The 23,847-nt window shown below is 36.0% G+C and overlaps 1 protein-coding gene across 5 annotated transcripts in view; it reads left to right on the top strand.

Moving 5' to 3' along the window:
• Nucleotides 1-23,847, top strand: part of RAPGEF6 (Rap guanine nucleotide exchange factor (GEF) 6) — a 222,103-nt gene that overhangs the window by 177,779 nt on the left and 20,477 nt on the right. For 3 of the 5 annotated variants that reach the window (XM_011951041.1, XM_011951037.1, XM_011951040.1), the window contains 6 exons: nt 1,998-2,238; nt 4,188-4,571; nt 10,895-11,106; nt 13,767-13,890; nt 16,543-16,566; nt 19,887-20,107. In XM_011951041.1, the coding sequence (XP_011806431.1) occupies nt 1,998-2,238; nt 4,188-4,571; nt 10,895-11,106; nt 13,767-13,890; nt 16,543-16,566; nt 19,887-20,107 (1,206 nt within the window). The remainder of the gene's footprint in view (nt 1-1,997; nt 2,239-4,187; nt 4,572-10,894; nt 11,107-13,766; nt 13,891-16,542; nt 16,567-19,886; nt 20,108-23,847) is intronic. The other 2 variants (XM_011951038.1, XM_011951042.1) reach the window with 1 other exon arrangement.

The following is a 23,847-nucleotide window of genomic DNA, read 5'->3' as shown; positions in this document are numbered from 1 at the left end:
AACTCAGATTTCTTAATACATTGAGGAAAGAGAGTTTGATGCATCCTTGTTACAGAAGGAACCTGAGTGAATGAAGTATTCTACTTTCAACTTGACAGGACCCAGAACATTCAACATATGTTGGCTAAGACCGCTTGTCCCTGGAATTATATTCATGTATATTCAGTTGAATCTTTCAGTCCTCAGAGCAAGTCTTTTTTTTTTTGGTCCTCAGTCTCAAGAGGACCAAAAAAATTATTTTATGAAAATATTTCCTGCCATATCTGTATCTGGTCCATTTCTCCCTTTTATACCAGGGATTATACCTCAGGACATTCTGAGATAAATTTGTAATTTTTTTTTTTTCCTCTAAAGGTTAACAGTGTCCATGATGCTAAGAAGGTGATGTTGGACAAACTGTATAATTACTTGAGCCCCCAAAATCTTCCAACCTGCCCCTGCAGTCATCACACACATACAAAAAAGCCACAGTAATATATATTCCCTAATTTTTTTTTCTCTTTTGAGACTGGGTCTTGCTCTGTTACTCAGAGTGGAGTGCAGTGGCATGATCTCAGTTCACTGCAGCCTCAACCTCCCAGGCTCAAGTGATTCTCCCACTTCCGCCTCCCGAGTAGCTGGAACTACAAGAACGTGCCACCACAGCCAGCTAATTTTTAAAAAGGTTTTATAGAGACAAAGTCTTGCTATATATCCAGGCTGGTCTCAAAATCCTGGGGTCAAGTGATTCTCCAGTCTCAGCTTCCCAAAGTCCTGGGATTATAGGTGTGAGTCATGCCCAGCCTGTATTCCTAATTTTTAAAAAAGGGAACTTTTGCAACAGTAATTTATTGTCATTGGGAAAATTTTTAGCATTTGTTCATGCTATAAAGTCACTTTTCACTTACATTTAATTATATTAAATATTAGCTTATCATGTTGAACATTGGTCCAGAGTTCTATAATGACAAAAAGAAATAAGATAGAACAAGGGGGGGTGGAATATTATTTTTTACATGTGCTTATCATATAAACATTGTCTCAAATTTTTCTACTAAGAGCAGAAGTTACAAGGGCAAAGACTAAGATTTCACCAGCTGAGCATTTAAAATTTTCCTGTGTTAAAAATAAACAAAATATAGAAACTAAGCATTTTCCACTTCATAGTTGACTAAGTGTTGTTATTTACTACAATACATTAGGAAAAAAACTTAAAGGATACCAAAAAGTATTTTTAAAAATAAATAATGGTTCATTAAACCATTATCAGTTACTGAGTCTTACCAGTAACCAAAGAAATGAAAAAATACGATATTATTTTTAGAGGGAGGAAAAGAATAAGGTTTATGAAATGGGAAAGCAAAAGAAAACATTAATACACAGTTTTTTTAAGGATGTGACCAAATTTGTTCCCTTACACTCTAGAATTATAAAATATTATAACCTCTGTGGAGAACAGTTTGGCAGTATATTTCAGAAACCTTAAAACTATGTATACCTTCTAACTCAGGAGTTCTGTTTTTGAGAATTTTCACTGAGGAAGTAGTTAGATTGCCTGCAGAGGCTTGCTTACTTTTGACAGGGGGTAATGGGCATATCATGTCATTTATAATAATAGAAAGTGGTAAGCAATCTAAATGTCATTAAGGATTTGGATAATTGAAATATATAAAATATATATTATGGAGTACTATGTCTTCATTAAAAATAGTTTTGTAGAATAATATAATGACATTAAAATGTTTTATAAGCTATTAAATGAAAAAAATTCTGGCTTCCAAATCATATATATAGTATGAGCCCAAGGTTTGTCTTTGGGTTTTTCTATCAATGACTTGTTATCTGAAAAAAAAAAAAGATATATTTATCAATAAATGCAACAGTGACTTCTGTTAATATTGTGAAATAGAAATGTATATTTCAGTGTTCAGAAGGATCATTGTGTTTCACATTGTTTTTTGAAGGGTTTAAAAGTAATTAAAAAAAAAATAACAAGGCATATCTTTCTATTTATGTAGATATTCCTGATCAAGTTATAAGAGTTTTCAAAGTGGATCAGCAAAGTTGCTACATTATCATCAGTAAAGACACTACAGCTAAAGAAGTAGTTTGTCATGCCGTTCATGAATTTGGTTTGACCGGTGCATCCGACACATACTCTCTCTGTGAAGTTTCTGTTACTCCTGAGGGTGTCATAAAACAGAGAAGACTTCCAGATCAGTTCTCCAAATTAGCTGATAGAATTCAACTCAATGGAAGGTGAATAAGCTTATTAGTGGATGTGCTTATTTGTAGATGTGCTTTTGACAATTTCCTGTTAAAACAGATGTTGTAAGTAGAAACATCATCATGTTTTAGTGTTGCTAAATTCACTCTAGAAGACAGCTTGATAAAATATCTTACCACTCCTGCTAAAATAAACTCTTAGAACCACTGATATAATCTAGTTCCTGTTTTTTATAGAGGAAACTGAATGATACAGATCTTCATATATATCTGAATGAATGTATTTTTAATGTGGCCGGTATGTACTTTGGCAAAAGAAGCCATGGTTTTCACAGTTCTTTTTCTAAGTAGTTTTCCTTTTAGGAATATGCAGGAAAATTTTAAAATTTTTAAAATGTGTTCTGAAAATTATTTAATAAACTAGATTATTTCTGTAGTACATTTGTTCCTTACTCTGGTAATTTTCTCTGAGAATAATCTTTTTTTTTTTTTTCTTTTTTTTTTTTTGAGATGGAGTCTCCCTCTGTCGCCCAGGCTGGAGTGCAGTGGCATGATCTCAGCTCTCTGCAACCTCCACCTTCCAGGTTCAAGCGGTTCTCCTGCCTTAGCCTTCTGAGTACCTGGGACTACAGGCACATGCCACCATGCCTGGCTAATTTTTGTGTTTTCAGTAGAGACGAGGTTTCACCATGTTGGCCAGGCTGGTCTCAAACTCCTTACCTCAAGTGATCTGCCTGCCTCGCCTCCCAAAGTGTTGGCATTAGAAGCGTGATCCACTGCGCCCAACCGCTCTGAGAATAATCTTTTTGGTAACCCAGTTTCATATGTAGAACAAGATCCTTAGAAAGCTCACAGTGACTGCATGCCATGGTTGCTGTGAAATGAGAATGAGTTAACTCTGTTTTGCTGGCTATACGTAGTGGTTAAGAACATAGACCCTGGATTCAGACTGCCCACATTCAAATCCCAGCTCTGGCTATGTGACCTTGAGCAAGTTATGTAGCTTCTCTGCCTGAATTTCCTCATCCATAAAATGAGGATAATAGTAATAGAATATACCTCATGGGAATGTTATAAGGATTAAGTGAGTTACTAGGTCTACCATACCTTATCAACATTATTACATATAGCATAATGAATTTCAACACTATTTTTTATGGCATTGTCTTAGGCGTATGAACAGTCTAAAAGCAGAAAAAAGAGTTTCTTGACAGTAAAAAATAGATGGAAACAAACTTAGGCTTAAATCAAGTTGGATTATTAGAAAAGAAGGAAGTAAAAGCATGTGATACATTACCTCTTTTCCTTAGTAACATCCCTTCACAAGATGTTTCCTGTCTCTTAGCTTTTAAGTGCTGTAGAATTGTTGATCTAAAGAGAAGAAAGCAAAATATAGGTCTTAGTGTATGGTTACTGATCAGTGCCACTTGCTGGAATGAGGTTTTGTATTTAACAAGGGAGAAACCATTAGTGGAAGTGTTTCCCCTCCTTTGTAGATTTCATTCTTCTTGCTTCACTTGGAAATTTATATAAAAAGGAAATGAATGCAGTAACTTCTGAATAGAGATTTTTAACCATCTTGATTCAGGAATTTATTTTGCCATAATTAGAATTCATGCTGTTCATAAACAAATACTTACATAGTACCAACCATCTGTCAGATAAAACAGTAAAATAAAAGCTTTACGAGGGCAAGGCCAGTACCTAAAATAGTATCTCATAGATAGTTTCTAAAATGATTAAGTTCATGACATAACATTATATTTACTCTTTAATAGATGCCGGTTGGTGGAATAAGAGACAGACTTCTCAAAAATTCTTCTCATTTAAAATGTTAATTTTTCATTTTACCTGTAAATGAGTATTTTTGGCTAAAAGTTATTAACAATAAAATGATATTTTACAACAACAAAAGAGAGGAAAAGTGCTCGCTCTTAATCATATTTACGAATACATTTATTTAAAAAAATTTTTCCATTTAGGTATTATTTAAAAAATAACATGGAAACAGAAACCTTATGTTCAGATGAAGATGCTCAAGAACTGGTTAAAGAAAGCCAGCTATCCATGCTGCAGCTCAGTACCATTGAGGTGGCCACCCAGCTGTCAATGAGGGACTTTGATTTGTTTCGTAATATTGAGCCGACTGAGTACATCGATGACCTTTTTAAGTTAAATTCCAAAACAGGAAATACTCACTTGAAGAGGTTTGAGGACATTGTAAACCAAGAGACATTCTGGGTTGCCTCAGAAATTTTAACTGAAGCAAATCAGCTCAAACGAATGAAGATTATTAAGCATTTTATTAAAATTGCACTTCATTGTCGAGAATGTAAGAACTTCAATTCCATGTTTGCAATAATAAGGTAAGTTGGTACAAATAGGTACAAATGTCTGTATGGTTTTGTCATTATATGAAGCTGATTTTCTGCTTAGGTATTAAGTGCCTATGAAAAGAAATATGCCTGTATTGAAGTGTTGTTAGATTTAATGTATTTTCCATTCTGGTGGTATTGGCTTTTTCTATTTTTACTTTTTATTTATTTATTTATTTATTTTTTGAGACAGAGTCTGGCTCTTTTGCCCAGGCTGGAGTGCAGTGGCTCGATCTTGGCTCACAGCAAGCTCCGCCTGCCGGGTTCACGCCTTTCTCCTGCCTCAGCCTGCAGGATAGCTGGGACCACAGGCACCCGCCACCACGCCCGGCTAATTTTTTGTATTTTTAGTAGAGACAGGTTTTCACTGTGTTAGCCAGGATGATCTCAATCTCCTGACCTCATGATCCGCCCGCGTGGGCCTCCCAAAGTGCTGGGATTACAGGCATGAGCCACCGTGCCTGGCCTCTATTTTTATTTCTTCCATCTTTCTCTTCTTTTTTGTAAATGAAAGTGGGTGATTGCCTTCTAATTTTTCTCTCTCCCCTAACCCCCAAGCCCCCGCCTTGAGTGATTATATCGTCTTCAGGTATGTGCCCAGTGGCTGGTCTTTATCATTAGACTTCTGTACTGTGGTTTTTTTAAGTACCTGCCTCATTCTGATTTGATGCTGAAAAATCACAATATGGTATCAGTACTTTGACGTAAAGTTGCTATTTTGAAACAACAACATCGATAATAATAATAGCAACCATTTGGTAAGCTCTTCCTGTTTTCCAGGCACTACTTGAGGTATCACTGGATGTAGTATTCCTCAAGCAAGTTAGGCCATTAGAATAATAAACATGTTTTGACATTCATAAGCCCAGGAAGTGTAGATAATTACGTGAGCTGTCCCACTCCTTCTCCCCACTTATTATGAGAAGTTAATTGTAGGTAATTTATTTTCTGACCTTTATTTAGCACACTGTAGATCGACAAAGGGATTCTTCTTAAAACAAGTTTAATTTTACAAGGGAGAGGAGTTGTAGTTAGGTCTATGATGTACTTATAAATAGCAGCATAATTCCACTTGAGCTAATCTTACCTATACACATCCCCCACAGAATTTATGATTATTTGTTTCTACTCCTCATGTAAGATTAAAAAGTAGAATCTTTATAGGGACTCTGTAATCATGACTCTGTCATGGAAATAGGATGTGCCTTTATTAAGTTAACCAGTGGCTACAATTGAACTGAACACTCTAGGAGTATTGAATAGAGATTAACAGAGTGATCTTTAGAATCAGCTGCACCTCTATTTGAATCCTGCCTCTCCCATATAGTAGCGGTGTGTCAGTGGAAAACTGAAGATAGGTTTTCTTATCTGTAAAATGCAAGGATTATATCACCTATATCACAGTTTTTAAACAGCTAGGTCTAAAACAGGGGAATAAAGATGCCCCTGATAAACACTTGGAAGGCTAGACATTGAACCTGTTTGTAAAGGAAGCATCAAGTAAAGAATTTGAAAATTACGAACTGAGTTTTAGAGTCCACTATGAAAAAAATTGATTGACACTGAGAGAGCAGATCTCTGTATAGAAAAGAGGATAGAAAGGAAGTGTTAGAGATCTAAAAACCATACCTTAGTATGATGACTCAGTGTGAGGGTAAAGAAAAAGAGTCTAGCCAAAGAGATGGATAATCAATACAAGAAATAGGGTAGCACAGTTATGATAATGTCATCAAAGCCAACGAAATTGAGTGATTTGAGAGAAGATGTGATGAACAGTAGCCCAAAGAAGGGGGTGGATAGGAAAGGGCTGAGATTTAGTTAAGAGGCTTTGTTTGGTTAAGAGATTTGTTTTGTTACAAAGAATATTTGTTCTGCACATTTTCATAGCTCATGTAAAGATAATTGCTTTGTTTCTTTTGTATTTTTAAGATAATTGCTTTGTATTCTTGTACTTCATATTCAGGCAGATCAAAGAATATACTCTTTTCAGCAGAGATGGCAAAGGTGAATCATTCTGCTCTGGCTGTAATTAATAACTTTTTATAATTATAATATAATTTTAACTTTTTGAATAGACATGACATGTACATGGGAAAAACTTTAAAGATACTAAAAGAATATGCAGTGAAAGTAACTCTCTCACTCAGTCCCTAATCTACCCAAATTCCTCTCCCCAGAGATACTGTTACCTTTTTTCATTCAAGAAATACTCTATGCATATAGCAAGCATATAAATGTATATTTAGAACTACCTTGGCTTATTTTGTTTAGTTTATCTTGGAGATTATTTTACATCAGTACTTATAAAGTTGTCTCTTTTTTTTTTTTTAAACAACTACAAAGTACTCCTTTGTATTGTGGAGTACACATTATGGATATTTCTAAATTTCCAGCCTCTGGCTATTTAAAACAGTGTGTGGTGTTTACTTTTGCCATGTATAAATTTTTTTATTTTTATGTAGATGTATCATTTTTTTTTTCCTCCTGGAGTTTCTGCTTTTTGTGGTTAGTGAAGAACACAGAATTGCCTAGGTCTGAATCCAGTGTTGGCACTTGTTGACTGTGTGAACTGAGTTTCCTCATTTGTCAAATGGGAAATCCTGGTAGTTCCTACCTCATAGGATTAAGAATATGCAATGAGCTGGCCGGGCGCGGTGGCTCAAGCCTGTAATCCCAGCACTTTGGGAGGCCGAGACGGGCGGATCACGAGGTCAGGAGATCGAGACCATCCTGGCTAACACGGTGAAACCCCGTCTCTACTAAAAAATACAAAAAAACTAGCCGGGCGAGGTGGCGGGCGCCTGTAGTCCCAGCTACTCGGGAGGCTGAGGCAGGAGAATGGCGTAAACCCGGGAGGCGGAGCTTGCAGTGAGCTGAGATCCGGCCACTGCACTCCAGCCCGGGCGACAGAGCGAGACTCCATCTCAAAAAAAAAGAATATGCAATGAGCTAATACACTGAGAGCTCTTCGAACACCCTGAATGACATTTTTTATTAATCTTGAATTCATTTTTATGTAAACAGTGAGATAAGGAAATATATCTTTGTTCCAAATGACTTATTCACCCAACATCATTAATCTTTTTTTCTAAAATATACAATGCCATCTATTATGTATTGAAATCTAATACATATTTGGGTTTATGTCTCCACTCTTTGCTTCATTGGTTTGTCTATTTATTTACTGTTTTGATTGCTGAAGTGGTAAAGTAGGTTTTAAGGTCTGGTAGGGCTAGTCAAACCTCTCATGACTCTCTTCATACTTTTCTTTGGCTATTTCTGGCATGTTTATTTGTTTCATATCAACTTTAGAATCAATTTATGTAGTTCTCTTAAAAAGTTCTGTTGATGTCTGGGCGCAGTGGCTCACACCTGTAATCCCACTTTGGGCAGCCAACGCAGGCAGATCACAAGTTCAGGAGTTCTAGACCAGCCTGACCAACATGGTGGAACCCCGTCTCTACTAAAAATACAAAAAAATTAGCCGGGTGTGGTGGCACATGCCTGTAATCCCAGCTACTCAGGAGGCTAAGGCAGAAGAATCGCTTGAACTCAGGAGATGGAGGTTGCAGTGAGCCAAGATCATGCCACTGCACTCCAGCCTGGGTGACAGAACAAGACTCCATCTCAAAAATAAATAAATAAAAATAAAAAATAAAAGTTTTGTTGATGTTTTCATTGAGATTACATTAAATACCTAGATTAATTTAGTGGACATTTGATAGCTTTGTACAATGGCTTTTGCCATCCAAGAACACTTATTCCACTTGTTTCAATTTTCTTTTATTTCCTCTGTGGAGTTGTTTTATTAGTCTGTTTTCACACTGCTATATAGAAATACCTGAGACTGCTAATTTATAAAGAAAAGAGGTTTAATTGACTCACAGTTCCCCATGTCTGGGGAGGCCTCAGGAAACTTACTACCATGGTGGAAGACAAAGGGCAAACATGGCATGTCTTTACACAGCAGCAGAGAGAGCGAGAGGGAAAGGGCCACACTTTTAAACCGTCAGATCTCTTGAGAACTCACTGATTATCATGAGAACAGTATAGGGGAAATCTGCCCCCATGACCCAGTCACCTCCAACCGTGTCCTTCCCCTGACGTGGGGATTAAAATTCCACATGAAATTTGGGTGGGGACACAGAACCAAACCATACCAATTTTATAATGGTGTTCATGTAAATCTTGAACGTTTGTTTGAATGTTTAATATCTTTTATTGCTGTTGGGAATGGGATCCTTATATTATGAATGGGATCCTTAAGTTTTCTAACTGTTTCTGCCTGAGTATTCTAATGCTTATAAATAGCAATGTTGTACCTAGTACCTTACTGCATTCTTCATGCTTCTAATACTTTTCAGTTAATATTTTTGGAGTTTTGAGTTAAACAATTTAATTTTCTTCGACTAATGATAACTTTACGTCTCTCATTCCATTTATTAATAGCTATTTCTCTATTTTGTCTATTTTCATCTGCTGGTGCTTCATATTAAATGATACCATTGTCCCTCAGTGTCTGTGGGGCATTCGTTCCATGGTTTCTCACAAATAGCAAAATCCTCACATACTCAAGTCCTGCAGTTGACCCTGAGGAACTTGAGGATACAAAAAGTCAGCCCTCTGTATTATCAGGTTTCACATCCAAGGAAACTGTATGTTTGATCCACATTTGGTTGTGAATGTGGAACACTCAGATATGGAGGGGTGACTGAATTTACTGAAAAAAATCTGCATGTAAGTGGATCTGTGCAGCAATATTCCACGGTAGCAGGAGTTAGCCTTGTATGTTAATTGTTTTAGCCTTTACTTTTTCTTAGTAAATGGAGATTGTGGTAGCATTAGGGCTGCTTACAACTCAGAGTTTCTGCCTTCTCTCCTGTCTCAAACAGATTTGTACCAAAGTGTATCACTGTGTGCTATGCCAAATAAAGGATTGTTGGCTGGGCATGGTGGCTCATGCCTGTAATCTCAGCACTTTGGGAGGCCAAGGCAGGCAGATTACTTGAGCTCAGGAGTTCAAGACCAGCCTGGCCAACATGGTGAAACCCTGTCTCTACTAAAAATATAAAAAATTAGCCAGGCATTGTGACGCACACCTGTAATTCCTGTAATTCCAGCTACTCAGGAGGCTGATGCACAAGAATCACTTGAGCCTGGGAGGCAGAGGTAGCAGTGAGCTGTGAGCTGAGATCGCACCACCGCACTCCAGCCTGGGCAACAGAGCAAGACTCTGTCTCAAATAAATAAAATAAAGGATTGATGTTTTTACCCTCAGGGCAGAAAGAGTTCTGCTCTGGAGAACTGTTTGTCAGCTTTCGTTGATATCTTCAGCTGCAGACATTATTTTTCATCAGCTTTGCTTACTCCTGTTTGACCTCGACTATTTTTTGGCAACCTTTCTAGTGTGTTTAGGAGTTTGGTATCTCTTAGTTTTGGTGGATATGAAATTTGTCTTGATTGCTCAACATTCTTATAGTGGTTTGGGGTGATTTCTGAGAAGCAAAAGGAAACAAAGATGCCTAACTCCATGCCTTAAAGTCAGAAATTGGGAGAACATTGTAAACACAGTGGTGTGGGTAAAAGTCAGATGGGGAGAAGCAGGATTTGCTGATAAGAAAATTGAGGCATTGTATATACACTATTCATTTGGCAACCTACCTGTGTGATGGTACTGTAGAGGTAAAGAATTCACAAAGACTTGCAGCCTAATTGGCATGAATTATGTTTTCAAGTTAGGGAATATCTGAGCCTATTTAAAATCCCATGGAACGGAGACATTGAATATCTGGAGGCTTAGAGAACAGAATTAGAACCTAGGAATATGGATGTATTGGAATCAGGGACGTGAGTGAACAAAATCACAGGGAAAAAAGGCTTCCTAAGGTGCAGAATTAGCCCCCATTATTATTTAACGGTTGCTCTCAGCATTACTTAAACTGCTTTAAAATAGTTAATGTCTCCATAAAGTTATTTCTAAGTAAAAGAAGCAACATTGTGTTGCTTGAAGTTTTTTTTTCTTAAGTTGAATGTCTATTTTGTGGTATTATTCTGTCACTTAAATGAAAATGTAAAATAAATGCTATGTAGGTGTACAACTGTAGGTAAACATTATAGTTCCTCCGAAAGAAGTTCTTGTAAGATCAAGGAGTCTCTTATTTATTTTTTTCATAGTTTTTCTCTGTTTATTTCAATATATTAAAATATGTCCCTCGTTATTTTTAGTTTTATTAGAGAAAATGGTGTGTATACTGACCTGAGTCCACCTCTGCCCCCAAGTTTCTTTTTAATGTTTCTTTTCTCGTCTTTGGCAGTGGCTTGAACCTGGCATCTGTAGCACGACTCAGAGGCACTTGGGAAAAGTTACCAAGCAAATATGAGAAACATCTTCAAGATCTACAAGACATTTTTGATCCATCTAGAAACATGGCCAAGTATAGAAATATTCTTAGTAGTCAAAGTATGCAGCCTCCAATTATTCCACTCTTCCCTGTTGTCAAGAAAGATATGACATTTCTACATGAAGGTATGAAAACATTATTTATTGATGTTTTACCGTATGGTTTATCTAAAGTCTACCTGAATTGATTTTTGTGTATGATATTTTTCCTATTCTATTAACTTGGTAACTATACACTATTTTACCATTTTTCTAGTGTTGAATTAGATGTCATACCATACATATGTGTTAATTAGTTTAATATTTATTAGTACTTTTTTTCTGTATCAGATAATTCAAGGAACTTAGACCACTTAAATTCCATTTGCTCGGCCAGACACAGTGGCTCACGCCTGTAATCCTGGCACTTTGGGAGACCAGAGCAGGTGGATCATGAGGTCAGGAGATCAAAACCATCCTGGCTAACACAGTGAAACCCTGTCTATACTAAAAATACAAAAAATTAGCCAGGCCTGGTGGCAGGCGCCTGTAGTCTCAGCTACTTGGGAGGCTGAGGCGGGAGAATGGCAGGAGCCCGGAAGGCAGAACTTACAGTGAACTGAGGTGGCACCACTACCCTCCAGCCTGGGCAACAGAGCGAGACTCCATCTCCAAAAAAAAAAAATTCCATTTGTTCATCTCCTGATTTTGTTGCAGTTGTTGCTGTGCTTTTAACTCTCAGAAGATATTGTTGCTTAATAAAGTATTTAACGTTGCCTGTATATTTACTTTTGTTGTTGTTACTACTATTTTTTATTCATTCTTGCATTTCAGAGCTTCCATATTGCTGGGCATAGTTTTTTGGCCTTATAGAACACTGTTTAGTATTCTTCTTAAGTGCTGGTTTGCTGGTGATGAATATCTCTTAATGTTTGTTTATCTGAAAATGCCTTTACTTCATTTTCAGAGAATTTTTGGTTGTCAGCTATCTTCTTTGAAGGCTTTGAAATGACATTCAGTTGTTCTGTGCCTTCCACTATTAATGTTGAGAAGTTAGCTTGCAGTTTTATTTGCTGTTGGTTTAACTGTAATCTGCCTTTGTTTGATATTGGCTGTTATGATTTTGTTTTTTCTTAAGTTTTTCCTAGTTTTGCCTAATATGACTTAAGTGTGGGGTTTTGTTTTTGTTTCTTATTCTGATTGGTGTTTATAGGACAACTTGAAATCTATGGTTTTATATTTTCCATCAATTTTGGAAAATTCTCAGTAATTGTATATTTTATTCTCTCTTCAACTATGTCTCATCTTCTGGTAAATTCATTACTGATGTCCTAATTCCAGTTATTATGTATTTTTTTGTTTTATTTTACAGCTTCCTTTTTCTTTTTTTAGTTTCATGTTCTTTTCCAAAGTTCTCATTGTTTTTTCATATCTTTGAACATATTCAGCATAGTTATTTTAAAGTCTGCCTCTAATAATTCCATAATCTGGATCCGCTTTGGGTCTTATTCTGTTTCCTCTTTTTTTCTCTTTCATTTTTGTCATGTTATGTTTTCTCCTAATGTATCTGGTTATTATTGAAAAGTGAGATTACAGAAATAATCTCTCTTTTTGAATGATGTTCCATATCTCCAGAGAGGATTAAAGCTTGCTTCTGACAGGCAGTTAGGGGTGCTAGAATTCCAAAATCACTTTAATCCCTTTTGATGTAATTTAACAACAGACTTTTATCCCAGTCTACATTCAGTTTATCCTTGGTCTCAGTGTATGGCTCCTCAGAGTTTCAACCAAGCATTGGAGGTTTACATGGACTTAAGTTGCTTTTCCTTTTACCTCAAAAGGCAGGGTGTCTGTACTTGGTTTTTCAGCTCATTATCCCTTTCTGAAATCAGATATACCTAAGGGCAAGCACGGGGAAATGCAAAACTTGCTTCTCTGCATTTTTTTGTACTTTTGTCCAGCTTTTCTGATCTCACCAGAATTGTTCTAATTATGTAGTCTTACTGTCTCTTCTTTCATTATCACTCATTTTTCATAAGGAAATGTTATGGGCTTCAAATATGTTTTTCTGACATGTTCCTTGAAATATGTTTATGTAACTTGAGAGTATTCGTCATGATTACTTTGTTTCCAGCTTGTGTTGAGACTCTGAACAATTCAAGTGTCCAGTGTATACGTGCTATTTACAATGTATATGTGCTGTTCAATTTTTACCATATATTCCTCAGTCTTGCCTTCAGGGCCTTAGACTCTGACAGACCTCAGGGTCTACCTCAGGAGATAAATGGGGTCATGCTGTGTTATAGACAAGTGTGAAAAAACAGTGCTATAGACGTCAGGTTGCCCTCTGTTTGGGATTTTTGTTTTGTTTCGTTTTTTGTGGATTTTTTTGAGTTGACATCTCACTCTGTTGCCCTGGCTGAAGTGTAGTGACACAGTCATGGCTCACTGCAGCCTCAAACTCCTGAGCTCAGGCAGTCCTCCTGCCTCAGCCTTCCAAAGTGCTTGGATTACAGGTGGGAGCCATTGTGCCCTCAGCCCATGAAACTGGTTTTAGAAGCCATGCACAGTTTATCACTTGACTTTATTCATAACCATCACTCCTGTATGGAACCCAGTATCTCCTAGTGGCTCATTCCCTAAAAGCAGGGTTGAACCATGTATGGGTATATCAGTTCTTAAAAGCAGAATTGGCACTGTGATAAAGAAGGTCCTTCTGTGTGCCCCTCAAGATTACCAGCTTGACTTTTGCTACTTTTATGTAGATAGTTTAATTGTGAACTTAAACATTTATTTTCATTCTATAGGAAATGACTCCAAAGTAGATGGTTTAGTAAACTTTGAGAAGTTAAGAATGATTTCCAAGGAAATCCGCCAAGTTGTTCGAATGACTTCTGCTAACATGGACCCAGCTATGATGTTTCGACAGAGGTAGGACGTTGAAATATGTAGAAGTGTTAGAGTGGTGTCAAGGGCGATGTAATAATAATTAACATATTTATCATTTATTGATCATATTTATTCTACCTTGTGTTATGTGCTGCACAAAGTGCTTTATATATGTCAGTTTCATGTAATCATTTATCATAATAACCATAACAGGTAGGTGGTATTAGCCTTCCTTTTACATATTAAGAAACTGAATGAGGCTCAGAGTAGTTTTTATATAATTTGCAAATATTTGTATGTGGATAGTTCTGTATTACTGTTCTTTAAAACATCAGCAAGCCGGGTGCAGTGGCTCACGCCTGTAATCCTAGCACTTTGGGAGGCCGAGGTGGGCAGATCACGAGGTCAGGAGATCGAGACCATCCTGGCTAACAAGGTGAAACCCATCTCTACTAAAAATAAAAAAAAAAAAACAAAGATTAGCAAACAAATACAAGAAAATTGCTGGTATTTGTCTTGTTTTCATCTCGTTTCTAACCTAGTTTGTAAAGTATTAGTCTGACTGTGTCTTTTATTTTTACGTAATATTTTAAGTATTCTGTTTCTGTTTAATTCATACTTCATTCCTATAAACCATTTTTTTCTTTTCCTCAAATTACACTGTGTTTCATTTGTATATAAGTTTTTATTACATACAAATGAACAGAATGTAGAAAGTGGAAATTTAATCATACTTTACTAAAAATGAAAAATTTTATTGTGTTCTGTATTGACCTGATATTTTAAGAATGCTTTTTAAGGTTCATTTTTAATGTAGTAACAAAAGGCTTCCTCGGCTTACATAAAATTGAAACAAAGTATGTTGTTAAGCTATTCCTAGTAATTTTTATAATTTTCAGGGTGTAAATAAGACATTGTGGTTTTAATTTTTGATCTGATTTCCTTTGGGGCCTATAGCTTCAGTTCACAAGGACATTAAAAATGAAATAATGTACAGAGGCCAACAAAATTTCTGTGGCTTAAAAAATATACTGTGCTAAGGAAACAAAAATACTTGATATTAGGTTGGTGCAAAAGTATTTGTGATTTTTGCCATTACTTTTAATGGCAAAAATTGCAGTTACTTTTACCCCAACACAATACTTTAAAAACCAGAGTTGAAATTTTCATAACCCAATAGAACCAGTGATACACTGGGGTTTTTTTGTTGTTTGTTTTGTTTAAATTGTTGTTTAGGGGTCTTTGTTTGTTTTTGAGACAGGGTCTCTCACTCTGGTTGCCCAGGCTGAAGTACAGTGGCGCTGTCTCGGCTCACTGCAGCCTCAACCTCCCGGGTTCAGGTGATCCTCCCACCTCAGCCTCCCAAGTAGCTGGGGCTACAGGTGCATGCCACCATGTCCAGCTATTTTTTTTTTTTTTTGGTAGAGACAGGGTTTCATCATGTTGCAAGTAGTTTATCTGATGGTTTCTCTGATTTAGAGATCCACAAAGTGTGGAAGGAAGGAGGGGGTGTGCCAGATCTCCTCTTTCCTACACATCCCACTTCTGCACCTTGAGAATCACTACATTTATTGAAAGATTTCATTGCTTAACAGTGTGGGGAAGCAGAAAACAGTAAGAACTAGGTACCAAAGCAAAGAAGGGTTTTTTTGTTGTTGTTGTTGCATGTCCTTGTACAGTGACCCTAACACTCCCTGTTGTCTTATATGGACCTCTTTTTTACTCATGCATGTTAACATCCTGGTTCCTGAAGACGTGATGAATTTGTGACCCTGCCAGACCAGTTTATAATGTACTAAGTACTAGCCATACTTCAGTAATGAGCCAAGGAGAAAAACTGATGAGGAAATTAATAAACATGGCTGTTTTCTTGGGAATGGCCTGGATTGAATAGAATAAGGTGTTGGGGGAATATAAAAAAACATCTGTATTAAAGATTGGACTGAATTTTTCCTGAATCAGTTTTGTCAGCCAGTGCTAAAATGTAATACCTTTCTTTAAGCAAACAGTGTCCATTTTGGTGGTATATGAGTATCTAGTTTGGACGAAGTAACCCCTTTTAACAGTAATCAGTTTGCAGACTTGAAAAATAGAATCTTTAGTCAATCAAACAGGAATGTGAAGATATATAGTATTATGAAGATTTTAATGATGTATTTTTACCTACATTTTAAGTTGGATTTGCTGGTCAACATTTCTTACAAGACATCTTGTCAGAGAAATTTCTGCACTTAAAAATGAAATGTTGTGTTTTTATGTCCCTTGTAATTTTATTCCGTCATTTAAATGAGTGGCCCAAAAATCTTGCCAGAAATATGTTCAAAAATTCTATTCCTTTAAGGTCTTTTCCCTTAAAAACTTTGAATTCAAAATTTATATTATAGTAAGTAAATATTTTTCCTTAAGCTTATTTGTATAAGCTTCCTGATAAATTAGGTAAATTAAAGCTTCCTGATAATTGGTCTAAAGCATATTTTTGTAAAGTATTTTGGAGGTTTTTTGACCTTCTGTATCTATTCATATTACCCTCCTGCCTTCCATTAAAGTCATTTTACTGTTAAGCTATAATTTTTTCCTGATAAAATTTTTCTGTTCTTTTCTGTCTGCATAGTTCCTCTGACTCTCAACTGTTGTCTTTTTTCTGTGCTTTCCTATTCAAACACATGCTTCAATGTTTGTGGCTCTTGCTTACAGGAAGAAGAGGTGGCGGAGTCTGGGGTAAGTGTAGAGATGAACGCAACTGGAATGAAGGTTGTGCGACTCTTAACATATACTGCATCCTTTTCATTAATGCACGCACATAAAGTAGCATGAATTCTATTAACCCTGTCAGCCTACATTCCTGACAAATGCCTTCTGCTAACAAGGTGAAAGTAGTGATAGAACTAGCTATTTTTCGTTTATTTTTCCACTGTTGATGTCCTGTAAGTCCTTTTTAGATTTTAATTTAGCTAGGTCATTTAGATGATGGTAATGATAATGAATTTGTTGTGTGCTTGCTATGTGCCATACATTGTTCTAAGCACTCTAAACGAATTATCTTACTTAATTCAACTACTACCCTATAAGGACATACTGTTCTTTCCATGGTATGAATGGGAAAGGTTGAGTTGCCCAAAGTTTTAGAGTTCATTAATGGTGGATCCAAACCTAAGTAGTCTAATTCTAGAGTTCACACCACTTTCTTTTATTCAAATGCCACATTTTATTAAAGTAAATATGTCATATGAATATATAAAAATGAATGAAAGATGTGTTTATGAAGGTTGCATTTTCCATCAATTTTCCAAAAAGAGGCAGCCCTTATCCAAGCTGTACTATAAAATTGAAGTAGAAGATGATTTTATTTCCTCAGACCCACTAATGCCACTTACTTGTAGCATTGATTGAATTTTACTTGAAATTTTTACCACCTTTAATTGAAGACTCCCTTATCTTTAAAGTTGTGATAGAATCAGCAACTGCCACTGTTTGTTACAGATTTAGGTCTCTACTTCTACATAGCTAAGTATCTATTTAGAATCATAGAATGTTAAAGATCTTATAAATCATCTATCTAGTCCTTTCATTTTTAGATGAAGAAAGAGATGACTTTTGTGGATGAAGGGATTGCATAAGAAGAATTTTGTTATTTTAAGATTTGTAGTGAACCATGAAGTTAGAAGCTTTTATTACATGTAAGAAGAATTTTTTTGTGAGCCACCTTCTTTACTTGAGTCTTGTCTCATTTGTGGTCTTGTTTTCTGTCAATGCTTGGTGAACTTGACTTTCCTTCTATTTTCTTTCTCCCTTTTCTGTGTGTTTCCCACGTTTTTTCTTCTGGATCATAAATTTATGTCTTGGTCTCTTTTGGCTCTTCTCACTGAAAATAGAAATTGATACCTGGCATTACTATTATAAAGAAGAATACTTGGACAATATCTTTTAGTGGGCATTGGGTGTGTTTGAATGACTTACGTTAACATGTTTCACTGTTCATTCAGCTTTAGGGTTGCACTGTGTGATGCTTGCAAGCAGTAGATATATTTATTTTATATCGGAGCATTTTCTGTTTTCAAAGTAGTTTAGAAAACATTTTACTGATATTTATCACAGTGTTTTTGTTAGAATTTTGTGTCTCTCCTAGATTTGTCAACACCTACTTTTTTATATTAACTAAGATAAAATTATTAAATATTTGTGTTAAAATATGCTCCTAAATAGCTGCAACTTGATTTTACTGCATTTCTTTGAATTCAAGACATCGTCAATTGTTGGGCATATTGTTCTTTTATCTACTACTAAGGAAAATCACTGCAGTGTCCTTTTACCACTGAGAATGGTAAAACATACTACTTTATGCTTATTGAAGGAGCTCTTACGGACTTAGCTATGGATTTTTATCACAGTGTCAAAACTGAATTTTTAAAAATCAATATTTTTATTCACATAAAAAGGATATAAGCAAAGTAAATTGGTTTAGATTTTCCTAAAATTTCTTTATATTCAAAATATGAATCTTCTGAAATGTTTTCTTTTAGAGTCATTAGCTTCTGAATTTTGTTTTCCAGAACCCTCCTCCCCCATACAGTATTGCCCTCTGTGCCATCCAGTGTGTTGGTAATGCACCATTTCTTTGAAAAACCACAAAAGAACTGAAAGCTGCTAGTGCTGGGCTCTCAGGATAGCTTTGGAAATAATTAGAGTTAGTTTTCTCTTGTCACTTGCTTTGGGAATGTTCTTGAACTTGTCAGATTTATTACTTCCTTTTAATCATTTGGTCCGTGGAGGTTAAAAGGCTAATTCACTAATGTCATTGGATTTTCTTTCAAGCCATTCTGCAAGTTTTGAGGTTCCTGCATGTGTAAATAATGTCTTGTCATAGTTTCTGCCAGGCCAATAGCAGTTGAAAGTTGCCACTGAGTGTAAGATATACCCCTATTTGAGAGATCTTAAAATGTGAAAGAAAAAAATGCCATAACACTTTTTCAACTATATTTCACTTAATTTACAATGAAAGCATTAGGATTTTAGTGTCTCTTTTAAAGTAGATAGATGAGCACTATGGTCTTTGTATTTAGAATGTTTTTATATAAAAATGAAGCTTAATTTAGAACCCGTAGATAACCATATTATTTTGGAATGGCGAAATAAAATACCATTTAAATAAAAATTATTTAAGAATTTTGTATTTGTTAGACTTGTTGGAAAGGACAAACATCATTGCAGTTGCTGTTTTCCATTGGTTCTAGGTGCAGTCATTGTAGGATGTTTGCCAAAAAGAGTAGAGTCGGGTGAAGCTGTAGCTTGTTTGAATTGTGGTTATTTCCACCCAGCTTGCAATTCTGTCACATTCACAGGCATTACAAAAGTGATGTCCCAGATCCTCAGTTGTAGAACCCAAATATTGCCTAACCATTCCATATGTGAGTAGAAGCATTGAGTTTTTCCTGCATTCTGATTTCTGACTATATTGAATTGCGTATAAATGCTGTAAATTTTCAGCTAATATGTTATTGGTAGTTCTCTTTGAGTTTTGGCCAAAGTAATGGTTACTGGTAAAATTGGTTAACATGCTCAGAGTGGGCCTGCTATAATGGTAGCGGCAATAGCATGTCGAAAGCAGAACAACAAGCAAAACTACTTTAGAACCCTCATTGCTAAAGAACCCTGGTTCAGAGATTTGGCTGAGGATGGACTTGTCCTGGTCCAGACTCTTGCCATATCTTCAATGCGTGGGTGGCCTCCAGGACCAGAGGAATGATTTTTCTTGTTACTGTTGTGCCATGGGTTGCATAGGCACAAACACAGGCCTGTTGGAATATGCCACTCAAGGGGGCATTGTTATCCTATTCTTTTGAATTCTGTACTTTGCCAAATCCTGTTCTTAATTCAGAACATCACCATATGTGCCAAATTACTTTGCATTAATGCTCTTCATCTTTTAACTCATTTACATCAGCATGCAATAGCATTAACAGAACAAAATCTTTTAATCTTCAATCTATGCTTAGTTCTCATCTCTACAGCCCCTTATTGTGATTTTCATCTTCTTACAGGTCACTGAGTCAAGGAAGCACAAATTCAAACATGCTGGATGTTCAGGGAGGTGCTCACAAAAAAAGGGCACGCCGCAGCTCTCTACTTAATGCCAAGAAGCTATATGAGGATGCCCAAATGGCAAGAAAGGTGAAGCAGTATCTTTCCAGTCTGGATGTAGAGACAGATGAGGAGAAGTTCCAGATGATGTCATTACAGTGGGAGCCTGCGTATGGTACTTGTGAGTATGAGTTTTCATTTATGTGACACTAAAGAGTACAACAAAATAAAAATTTTCTTCTCTAGAATTATGCCTAAGTCCCAAGGAAATTAACTTTCACTCACAAAAGATTACTGGCATACCTTAGGCATCATGTGATCCAATTAATCACGTACTGAATCCCATCCATTGCTGATGCCTACGCTATCCAAAAAATAGAGGAATAAGTAGATCTTTAAGAAGCTTTTTAAGTATTTTAAAAACTGGATCATTATAGAGGAGCCTTTCTGTTGGAGAACACTTTTACATTCATTCCTAAAGAGTAAACATAAGGGGAATTTTTACCTCTTTTTATTTCATGGATAATATGTACCAGCTAGAAAATATAAGACATTTGATTAAAACACCAGTGATAATAGGTACCTTACAGGTGCCAGTAGTAAGGTAAAACAAAAAGAATCAGACACATTCTGGTATTAGGTAGTCTCCATAAAATATGATGAAAAAGATCATGTTCTCAATACGAATTTTTTAAATTAAATACAAGCAAGAGAATGCATATATCTTTGGATCAAGGAAATTATGAGTTCTAAGAGCAAAAATCAAAGATAATGCAATATATACTGTTATAACAAAATAATTGTAATTCTTAAGTTGTAGATTAAGGCCAGGCATGGTATGTCACACCTGGAAAACTAGGCAGGAGGATTGCTTGAGGCCAGCTTTCACAACTCAGAGACCCCATCTCTACAAAAAAAAAATTAAAATTAGCCAAGTGGTAGTGCTAGCAACTTGGGAGGCTGAGGCAGGCAGGTCACTTGAGCCCAAGAGTTTGAGGCTGGAGTGAGCTAGAACCGTGCCACTGCTCTCCAGCCTGGGCAACAAAGTGAGACTCAGTCTCTAAAAAATAAATAAATATAAACACACACACACACACACACACACAGTGGGTTAAATTTGCCCATAAAAATTGCAATAGAATTTTATTTCAAAATTCCTAATTGACAAGGGGTAGTAATTATCATGGATTGACCCTAAGATTGATAAACGATATGGTATTTGCATAGTAATTTTTTAAAAATATGTCAAAAGAAATAATAGAAAACAGGAAGTGGAAGTAGAACCAAATACTGATTTTTAAAATTTCAGTTTTGACAATTTTTAAATAAGGGTAAGGAGCCTTTTAATAAGTGCTATAATCAAAACAATATCATGAATGCTTCTACATAGAAGAAAGATTTGGAGTATGATGGGAAGAATACCTACAAAAGGATAGAGGCAGAATTTGAGTTTCATTTATTACCATTTGAATAAGATTTTCTTCATCTTTGGTCCCTGTTTTCTCGAATGTAAAACTTTGGCAAGGGTTGGGAGTAGATTTTATTTCTGTGATTCTTTCTACATCAAAGTTACTAAATTTGGAAAAAGAAATTTTTAAAATCTAACAGTTACTGAGAGCATTCTACATTCTGGCTGCTACATGTTAAATAGTACATGTTAAAGGTAAAAGCTGAAAGAGTATATAGAACCTTTAACATTTATTCATGTTTTAAAGTTAAAAGCCACATACATATTTATGAAAGCCTTCTGACCCTGCTTTGAGTCATCATCAAAGTTATTTTTTCCCAGGTAATTTGATATAGACTTAATCATCTTGTGGTTATGAAACGCAGTTTATATACACTGTCATACCTTCCTCTTCTTACACCCACCCCAGACTTGTGTCTATCTTTTCTCATAACACTAAATCATGTCCCATGCTACATATTTAATATCTGTTTGAAATGAGAAAATCTTTAGGCCTTTCTTTCTTAAACTGGATTTGAACATTTAGTTCAATGCATGTTCCTTTAATTTGGTTTGAGTATATTTATAATGCATAATTGATTTTTAAATGTTTAAATAGTCACTCTCCCAAGCCCAAACAATAGTGGATTTCTGAGCATTATAGAATTTGGTTCTTCCTAATTAATTAGAATGTATGTGGTTTTTGTCATTCATCTGTGAACTCTTTTTCTTTTTAAAGTAGGCTCAGATTTTTTTTCTTTCTACTGTAGCAATTATTAAAATAAGATGTCATTGATTAGTATTGACCAGTCAATGAGAGAAGGATGAAAGTATTTCATGGCTCTAAACAAAGATGATAACCTCTTGGATTCAATTAGTTGGTGAGCCACTGCATATTTTCTCCTAGGGTCCATGCATTTTGACTTTCTAAGATATTCTGTGATTCTTATCACCCCACATATTGTCTAGCTGTCTTAATAAAAGCATAATAGCTATTATAGCTGTGTTGAGACAGTTTAGATACCTGTTTTTGCTTTTATCTTGATGTTTAAAACAAATACTTCATTAAGTACTGAGGCTGCACCTGCATGGAATATATCCACCCTGGATAACCTAAGGATTAAAAGTACTCCCTGATGGAAGAATGTCTTCCCCCTGTAGTATTGGTTTTATGTGAAGGAGGCAGCTTTTATAAGTCAGGGTTCTCAGTTTTTTATTCTCACATTCATTTTCAAGAAACCTATGGATTTATGGAAACACTGTCTCTGGTTTTCTTGTGTTAGAGCTGTTGAGATAAGTTCACTTATTTATTCAACAAATACCTATTAAGCATCTGTTTTCAGTCAGTAACTGGCACATAAGGATGTAGTAACAAACAAAATGCAGAGTCTTTACTCTCTAGTAGGTTAAAGCCTAATGAAAGGAACAGAGAGGATAAAGCCTGGTGAGAGTATAGGACTGATGAGAGGAAAGGTAAGCGAGTCAAATCAAGGGGGCAGGCTGATGCCAAATCATGCAGGGTCACGTAGGCCTTGTTTTAGGGATTTGGGTCTTCATTCTAAAAGCAAGGGCAAGTTAAGGTTTGTGCAGAAGGAGAAGGAAAATGATATGATCAAATACTCATTTTGGAAGAGTTACTCTTCAATGAAGAATGCCTCGAAGGCGTGCTGGAATTGATACAGTGAGACAAATATTTCAGTAGTAAAGAGAGAATGTTAACTTGACCCTCAGCAGAGTGATGAAGGAGCTAATTAACATGGATTCAAGAATTATTTAGGGCTGGGTGAGATAGCTCACATCTGTAATCCCAACACTCTGGGGAGGCTGAGGCATGTGGATCACCTGAGGTCAGGAGTTCGAGACCAGCCTCGGCAACGTGGTAAAACCCCGTCTCTACTAAAAATACAAAAATAAGCCAGGTGCAGTGGCTCACACCTGTAATCCCAGCACTTTGGGAGGCTGAGGCAGGAGAATCACTTGAACCCTTGAACCCGGGAGGCAGAGGTTACAGTCCCGGGACCATTGCACTCCAGCCTTGGCAACAAAAGCGAAGCTCCATCTTTAAAAAAAAGAAAAAAAAAAAGGCCAGGTTTTGTGGCTGGTGCCTGTGATCCCAGCTACTCGGGAGGCTGAAGCAGGAGACTCCTTTGAACCTGGGAGGTGGAGGTTGCAGTAAGCCAAGATTGCACCATTGCACTTCAGCCCTAGCGACAGAGAGAAACTTCATCTCAAAAAAATTTTTAAAAAAGAATTATTTAGGAGATAAAATTAACAACTTATTCTACCAAAATTTTAGAGATAACATTTTTTATCTGACTCACCAAGCAATAGAGATAACATTTTATAGTATTTAACTGAAATTCCTGCTAAGAAAATTAATCTATTTTATTTTTTGTACTAAAAATAGATGGTTTTAAAGTAACCATTTATTATTGCCAGTGGTGATAACCTTGCCTAAAAACATTCAGTTACTT

This window comes from Colobus angolensis, unplaced genomic scaffold (assembly GCF_000951035.1).
Source record: "Colobus angolensis palliatus isolate OR3802 unplaced genomic scaffold, Cang.pa_1.0 Scaffold314, whole genome shotgun sequence".
Lineage (NCBI taxonomy): Eukaryota > Metazoa > Chordata > Mammalia > Primates > Cercopithecidae > Colobus > Colobus angolensis.
This window is presented reverse-complemented; position numbering and strand designations above follow the sequence as displayed.